Consider the following 11,259-nt stretch of genomic DNA (forward strand, 5'->3'; position numbering starts at 1 on the left):
GCACTTGGAAGCCAGTGAGATACTGAGCTCTAAGCAATCAGGCAGCAGCATGTGCTCAACCTCTGAGCCAGCCACTTTGGGATTCTCAGTAGCTACCACGGCTGGTAGTATAGCTCTCAAAACCATGAGCTTTTGAGGTGGGCAGCTCCCAAAAACTCTTCTAGAGACCAAGGCCTGCAGCATCTTGCCTACCATCTCTTGTGCCTTCCACAGCCTTAGCTCACAGCCTGCTGTTTCTTCTCCATACTGCACTGTCCTCAGTCGCCTCCCCACCCACTCTCTGGAACTCTCTGGTTTTGGTTTTTTTTTTGCCAGTGGCTGCAGCTGCCACCGCCTCTGCTGGCCCTCCTTGTGTCACCAATTCAGCCCACTCTACTCAGGATAAAAATCACAAGTGTAAAAGCTTTCTATGTGGTCTGATGTTGCAACATCTGGGGGCAATAGGGGAAGGTCTCCTTCACCTCCAAATGCTAGCTGAGCGGGGCATGAGGCACTCGCGTCATTCCCCGTGACCCGCACTGTTTGTTGTTCTTATGGGCCCTTTGGTCCTCGCTAGCTGCACAAAGGTGGGCTCTGTGTATGTGTGTTGGGGGGGGGTGATGTGCATACAGGGGAAGAAAGGGAAATAGAATTCTGGAGTGGTTGATAGCCCCCAACACCTGGCACAGGTATTTGTTTCTCTAAGAAAGATGCAAAGAATGCTTGAAAGAAGAGATGCTGCAGCAAGGACAGCTTGTAACGTTCTGTGCCTTTTAGTTTAACATACCTACGGCATGTCAGCCAAACTTTCCCAAACACAGGCTCAGTTAGCTCACAAGGCTTTATTTTTTTATTTATTTATTTTCGAGACAGGGTTTCTCTGTAGCTTTGGAGCCTGTCCTGAAACTCGCTCTGTAGAACAGACTGGCCTCAAACTCAGAGATCTGCCTGCCTGTGCCTCAAGTGCTGGGATTAAAGGCGTGCACCACCACCGCCCGGCTTTCACAAGGCTCTTTGGGAAAGCCTAACACCTATAAAAATTCTACTGAAAAATAATCACTAAAACTCTGAAAATTTCTACTGTAAATATACTTCACAAATATAAGGGGAAAATAAGCATAGGAGGCACAACACTGCAAGAGCTGAGGACAGGGGCTGCAGTGGGGACTCCAGAACTCGGGAGACCGAGGATGGGGCTGCAGTGGGGATTCCAGTACTCGGGAGACCGAGGATGGGGCTGCAGTGGGGATTCCAGTATTGGGAGACCGAGGCAGGAGTTTGAGAATAGCCTAAAGAGACATGATCTTTAAAAAAGCTAGTCAAAATCCTTCCCTACTCAGGAACAGTACCCCTTGAATCTCATTCTTTAGACAGCTGTCTTTGAGCAGAATGGCATCTCTTCTCATGTCAACACTCTGAATTTCTGTGTCCAGAAATCCGTGCAGATCAGAACTGAAGCTGGCCCTCGGCTTCACATTGAACCTCCTCTGGATTGTTCAGAAGATTTGGAGTCATCTAAGGATGTGACTGGCAAGGCCAGGGATGCCGTTGCGGATCACACACAGGTAGGGTCTGGCCACAGCCTGCACTTGGGGCTCCCACAAAGTTGAGGTCTGGTGCAGTGTTCTTTCCAATACCTACTTTGACCATTGTCCTTCCCACATCTCACATATTGAAAAACTGTGTGTGTGTGTGTGTGTGTGTGTGTGAGAGAGAGAGAGAGAGAGAGAGAGAGAGAGAGAGAGACAATGAAGCACATGTGCACATGTACCGGTCAAAGGATGACGTTGAGGAGTCAGTTGGTCTGTGGGTGCCTGGGATTGAACTCAGGTCATCAGGCTTGTGCAGCAAGCACTTCTACCTGCTGAGCCATCTTGTCTGCCCTTATCTCACACATTTTGTTACACATTTTAATACATAGAGCATGGGCCACACATCTGTGTTCATGGGTGGGTCTGCTGGCATCCAATCACTCTAAATGGAGAAGGGGCTAAGAGGGGAGGCCAGTGTAGCAGGCATTCTTTTGGGCTACCAACCAGCTCCCAAATCATGACACTGAGATTTAATATTAATTATGAATGCTCGGCCTTAGCTTAGGCTCGTCTCTCGCTAGCTCTTATAACTTAATTTCCAATTTCTCATCAGCTACATTTTGCCTCAGAGCCTTTTATATTTCATTCTGTATGTCCTGCTCCAGTGTCTTACTGGCTGGCAGCTGGCTGGATGGTCTCAGGTGTCTTTCTTTCTCTCTCGTTCTCTCCTTCTCTCCCCTACTTATTCTGTCTGCCTGACAGCCATACCTATCCCTCTACTGCTTAGCTATTGGTTATTCAGCTTTTATTAGACCATTCAGGTGCCTTAGGCAGACAAGGTGAGACAGCAACCCATCTTTACATAAACAAATGCATAATAAGCAAATGTAACACACCTTTACATAGTTACAGTAATTTTCCACAACAGGTCAGGCCTGGCAGAGAAGAGTAACGTAACTGGGGAGGCATTCTAGAAAAGAGTAGAATTTGTCTCTGGCCATAAATGCTCGAAAGGAGCCTGAAGGGGCTGAGGTCGGGCAGAGAATGACACCCCACCTGTCGTATATGTGTACCTAGGCCTGTGAGGCATTCTGTATCTCAGTGACCCCAGTCAGCGGACTACCCATGGAACACCCAGAGGCTTGGGCATCAGCAGCTTGCAGCCGTGTGTGTACCACAGCTGATGGGGGGTCAGTGCATATTTGCCCTCCCATCTTCAGCCCACCATCCCATTTCCAGTACTGGTACTAGTGTTTCTTGACAATGCATTCTTGAGCCTTGGCCCATGTTCTTAGCACCATAGACACGGGAATCAACAAAGCACATGATGTGCCTGTTCTTAGCCAATTCATGTTCTAGGTGAGACAGAAAAGGGCAGAATGAAATAAGATCATTTTGGGATCAGCAGGTTCTCTAAAGGAAACAGAAGAGGGAACTGGGCATGGTAGTACACATTTATAATTGCACTGCTGAGACAGAGCGGAAAGGTCCTGAGCAAGGCCAGCCTAGGCTACATAGGGTACCCCTTTCTAAAATAATCATAACAAAACTAAATAAAATCAGAAGAGGGAGATGGACAGCATGATGCTGTCGGGAAAAGCACCTCTCGCAGGCTGCACAAGAGCACATAGGCAGAAGCAATGCGAAGAATATCCCAGGCAGAGGGAACTGTCTGTGCAGTTGGCAAGAGGCTGGGCTCTAGGGAGCACCATGCCAGCATTGTGTGAATAGGAGAACATGAAATGAGTTGAGACGTTGAATAAGGAGACAGTGGGGTGGACTAGGAGTTGCATAGTGGGCCTTGGCTGGAGTGTGGGAATGGGGTTTAAAAAGTGGAATTTGTTCTAAGGCAGCAGTTCTCAACCTGTGGGTCATGACCCCTTGGGGGTTGAACGACCCTTTCACAGGAGTCACATACCAGATATCCTATATATCAGATATTTGCATTACAATTTACAACAGTAGCAAAATTAGAGTCATGAAGTAGCAATGAAAACAGTTTTTATGGTTGGGAGTCAGCACAACATGAGGGACTGTATTAAAAAGGGTTGAAGCACTAGGAAGGCTCAGAACCTCTGTTCTAAGGAGACAATTTTATAATTAAAATGAATGAATATGGGATCTGGAGAGAGAAAGCTCAGAGGTTAAGAACACTGGCTGCTCTTTCAGAGGTCCTAAATTTAATTCCCAGGAACCACATGGTAGCTCACAACCATCTATGATGAGATCTGGTGCCCTGTTCTGGCCAGCAGGTATACATATAGTCAGAACACTGTATACATAACAAATCTTTAAAAAGGAAAAAAATACATGAGTATATCACCTCTCCATGTTACACAGAAGCAAAATTCTGGAGTGATTGCCGGTGAAAGTTCAGTTGCTAAGCAGACCACGCCCCATGGCTGAACTGCACTGGGTAGCTGTGGGCCTGCCTGCAGACTCATAGCTTCAGTCAGGGCCTTCACCTCTGTGGCTCCTGTGCTGCTGAAATTCGAAAGACAGAAAGAGAAAGGATCTGGGAATGCTGTCCAGGAAACCCACTCTGACCTCTGTTCTGTTTCCACTTCCTTATTTGCTCAAAAGAGAGACCAAGGGAAGGAGCTGGGATCCTGCTGCTTCCCGTGCTGGTTGAAAGGGGTCTGTGTACACTTGCACACAATGCACACATGGAGTTTGTTTTCTTTTCCTTTGTTCTAATATGTGTGTGTGTGTGTTTGTGTGTGTGTGTTTGTGTGTATGTGTGTGTGTGCACGCGCACGTGTATACATGTATATGTGCGTTTATGCTGCAGCTCCTCTGGGAGGTCAGAAGTCAACATTATGGACTTAGTTTTCTTTCTACCTTTACGTGGGCTCTGGGTGATAAACTCAGGTCACCAGGTTTACACAACTAGCACCCTTACCCACTGAACCTTCCCCAGCGTTTCTTTCTTCTCTTCTCCCGTTCCCCTCCTCCTCCTTTAATGTAGTCCCAGCTAGCCTCAAATCCAAGATTCTTCTGCCAGAGCCACACCTGGATCACCACTTGCTTTTGACCCCACCAACAGTCCCCTGCTTGGGATCAGTCTGTACAAAAGAAACCTTCATTTTCTTTCAGCTGGATCATAGCCATGTCCAGTCTGTTATAATCCTACCCCCACGCCATGTCCCAGAGTGCTGTGTACCCTTTGAGCTGCAGACCATAGTTGTTTGCCCATGGGGAGGCACCTGGCACCTTCTGTTAAATGGATACCTTGTTCCTCTTTGGCAAGCTCCCAGCGCCCTGCACACTGGACAGCAGAGTTCCTCCCAGGCTTCTCCTGCCCTCAGCATTAGCAGCCTTCCTCAGTGCACATGCTCAGTTGCAGCCGCTGCTGCTCTGCCAGCGCTTCACGTTCCCCACTGTGAGCACCTGATTATATTTCTTCCTTGCCTTCCCCCCCCCCCCGACATCTTGAGAGGGCTCTCCTTAAGGCTTCACAGTCAATTTCCCCTTGGAGTTATTTCCCTGCAAAAGCAGAGAGAAACAGTGGCGTGCTTGCCTGCCACAGCAGAAAGAAGCATTGAGAGATGCCATCTGCACAGGGACAGAGAAACTCAGGGCCTGGCTAAATATACCCAGCTTGGCACGAAGCAAGGGAGGTCTGAGCTGGAGCAGAAGGAGCCCTCCTCTGCAGAAAGGCTTTGCGCCTCACCTTTGCTGCGGGAACATGCCAGCCTCTTGCCCTCCACCATATCCTGTGACCTTCAGTTTCTCCATGGCTTTGAGTTCACAGCCTGGCATGCTGGAGGCGTGCTCTGTCAGCCCCCATGTGTTGCCTTGCATGGTGCTGTGGGAGGACTGAATTAGCAGTTGACGCTGATGCAATCAGGAGATTCCGTGTGATTATCTGCGATTATTATGAATCGAGGGATTTCATTCCTTTAAAAACAATCAGATAGGTTTTTGTTGTTGTTGTTGTTGTTTTGTTCTTTGGATTTTTGAGGCGGGGTTTCTCTGTGTAGCCCTAGCTGTCCTAGAACTCGCCTCATAGACCAGGCTAACCTCAAATTCACAGAGATTCGCCTGCCTTTGCATTCCGATTTTTGGGACTAAAAGCATATGCTACCACCCCCTGACCAATTAAAAAATGAATTCATATAGAAGCATATAGTGTGTCAGGAGGTGACAGAGCTTGTGGGAAGAGCAGAGCAGAGTTTCTGTCTGATACCGAGGCAAGGCCTCTGATGACGCAATAATGAAATGGGAACCTCAGGAATGTGAACCAGTGAGCCTAGGGGCAGTGTCCTCGGCAGAGGGAGCAGGGAATGCAAAGACCCTGAGGTGAGGAGGGAGCCAGGAGGTGGGGAAGGTTTCCAGGAGCAGCTGTGAGTCAGGATGGCAGGTCTAGGGGACAGTGATAGGGATGGCATTTCCCTTATGTTGGACAAGGAGCCTTTGCATGGTTCTGAGCAATTTTACAGCTCCAGCAAATAGAGAGTTCAAACCCAGTGCCTGGACACATGGTGTGTGCACTGCCCTGGGGGACTCAATCTCCTTTTAAAGAAGTGGCTTCTTTAGGAATCAACAATGAACCCAAAATGTCTAATAATGGCAGAAAAATTAAAGTTGAAATTTAAATTTTTATTTATTATTATTTGTGTTGGGGAGCCCATGTGTGCAGCTATGTGTGGAGGTCAGAGGGCAGCTTTCAGGAGTCAGTTCTCTCCTTCAGCTGTGGGACCACATGTGTTGGGGAGCCCATGTGTGCCGCTGTGCACATGTGGAGGTCAGAGGGCAGCTTTCAGGAGTCAGTTCTCTCCTTCAGCTGTGGGATCTAAGGACTCGGCCCAAGCAGTCAGGCTTGCATCTGGCCAGTGCCTTTACCAGCCAAGTCATCTCTCCACCCCAAAAGTCTCTTTAGAACCCCGCAGTCCCATGAACCACTGTCCAAACTGCATGTAGATGCCCTGTCCACTGTATGGGGGGAGGGGTCTGTTTCAATCCCAGGGGAGACACTTCCCAATCTAGTAATCACCAGACACTACATGAAGTCATAGTCACTGGGACAGCTGCTAGAAGGCCTTCACAGCTTTTCTTTCCATTGTGTGTGTATTAGCTTTATTTCTGTTGCCATGATAAAGTACCCTGACAAGCAGTTTAAGGGAGAAAGAGTTATTTTAGTGTAGAATTTTGGGGTACAGACTGTCATAGCTGGGAGGTCAAGGTGGCAGGAACTCGAAGCAGCAAGTCATTACACTCACAGTCAAGGGCAGAGAGCAACGAATGGATTCCTGCATGTTAGTACTCGGCTCTCTTTCTCAACCTCACACAGCTGAGGATCCCCTCTAGGGAATGGTGCCACCCACAGTGACTAGTTCTTCCCATTTCAATGAATGCAATCAAGACATGTCTATAGGCCCGTTTGATTTAGATACTATATCACTGAGACATTCCCCAGGTGATTGTAGGTTGTGTCAAGTTGACAAAACCAGCCGTCACAGTGAGGGTCCCACAGTAAGGTGAAGATTTTACACCCACAGTTACAGCTACATGCTGACATCTAAAGGCTACCATAGCCAGGTCTCCATAGAGGAACCTGTCCCATCACATCAGGAACTGTAGCAGGCCTCTTCAACATGAGACTTACAAAGTGAGGGCTGGCCTGCAGGGGAAGCCTATTGCATGGGTGCTTCTGCTGGGAACTCAGATAACACAGCCTTTGAGCATGTGCCGCCTTTCGTTTATTTTTACTTATTAGTTTTTGGTGGTATGCACAGGTGAACATAGGCCCTGCACATGCTAGACAAGCACCTTCCTGAGCTGTATTCCCAGCCCTTTCTTCACCTTTTAAATTTTAAGACAGGGCTTTGACAGGTTGGCTTTGAACTCACTCTGTAGCTAAGCAGACCTTTACCTTGCAATTCTCCTGCCTCAGCCTTCTGAGTAGCTAGGCTTGTCTCCCCTATTTTTTATTGCTAATACAGCATAAGTGGGGTTTTGTTATTCATCCTATTTGATAATCTCATTTTTTTTTTTGGCTCCATAATACAGCATGACTGTCTTTCCACACCAGTAACCCTCTCACCCAGTGGCTTTGGGGAGTAATGGCGTGGCCACGTATTGGCTGTGTCTTCTGTGGTTTTGACAGATGCTCAGATCAGCTGTGGGAGTGAGAGCAGAAGGTAGTGGTTAGGAGAGGCAGGAGGCAGGGAGAGCAGCAGAAGAGCAAGACCTCCCCATTTTCAGACGGAGGTGCTGGTGTTGTGCATGCCTAGGATGCCAATTCTCCTACCAGCTCCAAGACCTGCAACTTTCATTTCTGCCATCTGAACACACAGGGACATGCCAGTGCTCCTGCAGCACTGACAAATATGGGAGTCTCTTAGTGATTTGGGATGCAGTGGTAAAATGAACTTTGAGCGTTCACAGCAGAGCTGCTGAGTCTGGAAATGACCCAGGTGGATGGCAGGACTGCATTAACATAAAAGCTTCTCAGGCTGCAGAGGTGCTTCAGTTGGTAGAATGCTTGCTGCACAAGTATGGAGATTTGAGTTCAGCTCCCCAACGCCCATGTAAAAAGCTAGGCGTAGTGTACCTGTTTGTAACCCCGGTGCTGAAGACAAGGATCAACCATGACGCTTTCCAACCAAGTAAGCTAGCCAAGTCAGTGCTGCAGGCTCAGTGAGAGAGTCTAAAGAAGTGTGAGAGAGGGTGACTGAGGAAGACACCACTGCCATTCTCTGACTTATATATAATATGTGCCTGATTGTGTACACACCTGCAAAGCACACACATACACACACACCACCCCTTTGGCACACCCATGACATATCTAAAATAACACCCGAGAAGTTTGAGCTCAGGGTGGATTTCGAAGTGACAGAGCTCACACTGCATCAGCTGCACACTGAGCTGCACACTGGCTGGGGTTGTAATATCCATTACCACAGTCTGTGAACTGAGCACCAGAGATTTGAAGAAACGGGGGACAGAGAGGCCGGTACTGGGTGCCGGGGCCCTGAGACTCTTTGGTTTGTGGAGGTGCGGTCACAGGCCAGGAACTGTGCCGGGCTGGTTCTGCTCCAGTACCACGGGCTCTTGTGGCTGTTATTGATGCTGAGCCTGGGAACCAGGTATACAGCAGGACCACCATCAGTGCTGCTTCATGATGCTTCCCACAGCGATAGAGAGAAATTCCTCTTAGCTGGCTCTCTCCCTGGTGGGTGCACAGCTAAGAATGGTAGAGAGAAATGCCCAAATCTAATGAAGACAGTCAGGCAAGCCTGAATGGGGCGGTTCTCAAACAGCTGTGCTAGAGTCTTGGAAAACGCCAGAGCACGTGAGACAAGTAAAGACTTGGAATGTTCTAGGTTAAAGGAAAGTAAAGACACGCACCACATTTATGTGCAGTGAGGTCCTGGGCCTGGGCGGTACCGCTGAGTTTGGAGAGAAATTGCCAAATTTGAAGAGTTAATAAATTTGAAAATAGACAGCATTATATATGTCACAATATTGGATTGATGTTAAATTTCCTGAGTTTGAGATATATATATATATATATTTCTGGTCTTCTCAGAAAACATCCTTTTCTTTTTTTACTTGTTTTTTAAGATTTATTTATTTTCATTTTATTTGTATGGGTATTTTGCCTGCATGTATGACCGCATCATGAATACTTTGTGTCTGTGGAGGCTGGAAGAGGGTGTTGGATTCCCTGGAACTGGAGTTGTGAGCTTGTAAGCCACTATGTGGGTGCTTGGAATGGAACGCGGTCCTCTGGAAGAACAGCCAGTGTTTTTAACCAGTGAGCCTTCTCTCCAGCCTTATTCTTATTCTTAGGAGACATGTGCAGAATGGAGAAGACAGAAGAGAAGGTCACAGTGTTACAAACACAACAAAATAAAGGCTACACTTAATGTGGGTGGCAGAATGGTAACAGTTGGTGAATGTAGGCGAAAGATATCTGGGTGCCCATTATACTACTAGTATGATAAATTGTGGATTTTACATTTTTCAAAACAAGTTTTAAAAAATTAAAAAGCTAGGGCTGGGAAGATTGCTCAGTGGGCAATGCACTCGTCACACACCATGAGGACCTGAGTTAGAATTCCCAGAACAAATGTAAAGCCATTTGAGGTAGCCAGTGCTCCTACTGGGAGGTGGAAACAGACACAGAAGGCCTCAGAGGCCTCTAAGCTAACCTGGCATACACCATAGTAAACAATTGTCTCAAACAAGGTGTGAGCCAATGAGCCAAGGCTGTCCTCTACCTTGCCCTCCATATCCATACTGTGGCAAGAACCACGACCCACTCCACCCCAACACACACGCACACACACACACGGGCCAGCTTGCTCTGCTTTATCAGAACCAAGTCCCAGTGAAGGATGATGGGAACAAGAAGACAGACAGGAGCACAGTGGCATCCCATCCAAGTTCTCTCTCCATTGTGATGTCTGCTATTGCGCTGAAAGGGCTGCACTGAAGCCCATGTGGACAGTGCCATCCCTGGACTGGTGGTCCTGGGCTCTATAAGAAAGCAGGCTGAGCAAGCCATGGGGAGCAAGCCAGTAAGCAGCACTCTTCTGTGGCTTCTGCATCAGCTTTGGCCTCCAGGTTTCTGCCCAGTTTGAGTTCTTGACTGCACTTCCCTTGGTGATGGACGGTCACCTGGAAATATAAGCTAAAATAAACCCTTTCCTTCCCAAGTTGCCTTGGTCATCATGTTTCATCACAGCAACAGAAACCTTAACTAAGACAGTACCCCCCCCCACCCCCTAGCTTCAGTAAGTTTTAAAGATGGACCCTCCAGTTGGGAGGGTGATTATGTTTCAATTCTGATTGGCCCAGGCAGACCAACAAGCTGTTTTATAAGAGGGCCATAGAACCTTTTCCCCAAAAGATTTGTGTGTGTAGGGGTGGGGGTGTTATGTAGGAAGAGTCCAAAAGAGCAGGAGGTGTTAGATCCCCTGGAACTGGAGTTATATAGGTGACTGTATATGAGCTGCTATGTGGATGCTGGGAACTGAACCTCACAGAAGAGTAAGTACTCTTTTTTTTTTTTTTGAGACAGGGTTTCTCTGTGGTTTTGGAGCCTGTCCTAGAACTAGCTCTTGTAGACCAGGCTGGTCTCGAACTCAGAGATCCGCCTGCCTCTGCCTCCCAAGTGCTGGGATTAAAGGCATGCGCCACCATGGCCCAGCCAGAGTAAGTACTCTTAACTGCGGAATCATCCATCTCTCCAGTTCCTGGGATCTGATAACTTAATGAGTATACACAAGTAAGTTTTCCAGGGGTGGGGGAAAAGGGAAAACAAGGTGGTTCTTGGGAGAGGGTGAGCGTAGGGGGAGTGACTATGGTGGCTCTCTGTGAGACAGGAATGTTGTACTTGATGAAAGCTCCTTGCTGTCATAGATATACGATGTAGCAGTTCTTGGCTGGGTGGACTTGCCTGTGTTTGGAGAAGGAAGCTTGGCTTATACACAGTCAAAGCTGAATTAAACATGGGGGCTGCGCTGCTGATGGTAAGGTGCATGCTTAGCACACACAAGGCCTGGGTTCCGTGATAGCCCAGAATAATGCTCTTCACACGAAACAAACAATTCATTGTTGTTGTTTGGCCTTTTGAGACAGGCTGGCATTGAACTTAAGATCTGCTATCTTGGCAGATCTCCAAGTTCTAGGATAATTGAATTTGTACTTTCTTTTTTCTTTCTTTTTTTTTTTTTTTTGGTTTTTCGAAACAGGGTTTCTCTGTGGCTTTGGAGCCTGTCCTGGAACTAGCTCT

At 47.6% G+C, this 11,259-nt stretch overlaps 1 protein-coding gene across 2 annotated transcripts in view; it reads left to right on the forward strand.

The window, feature by feature from the left end:
- Positions 1-11,259, forward strand: part of Kiaa0556 (KIAA0556 ortholog) — a 169,332-nt gene that overhangs the window by 69,041 nt on the left and 89,032 nt on the right. For both annotated transcript variants that reach the window (XM_026781483.1, XM_005351193.3), the window contains one exon: positions 1,413-1,544. In XM_026781483.1, coding sequence (XP_026637284.1) covers positions 1,413-1,544 — 132 coding nt within the window. The remainder of the gene's footprint in view (positions 1-1,412; positions 1,545-11,259) is intronic.

Source organism: Microtus ochrogaster, chromosome 8 (genome assembly GCF_000317375.1).
Source record: "Microtus ochrogaster isolate Prairie Vole_2 chromosome 8, MicOch1.0, whole genome shotgun sequence".
NCBI classification, from domain to species: Eukaryota; Metazoa; Chordata; class Mammalia; order Rodentia; family Cricetidae; genus Microtus; species Microtus ochrogaster.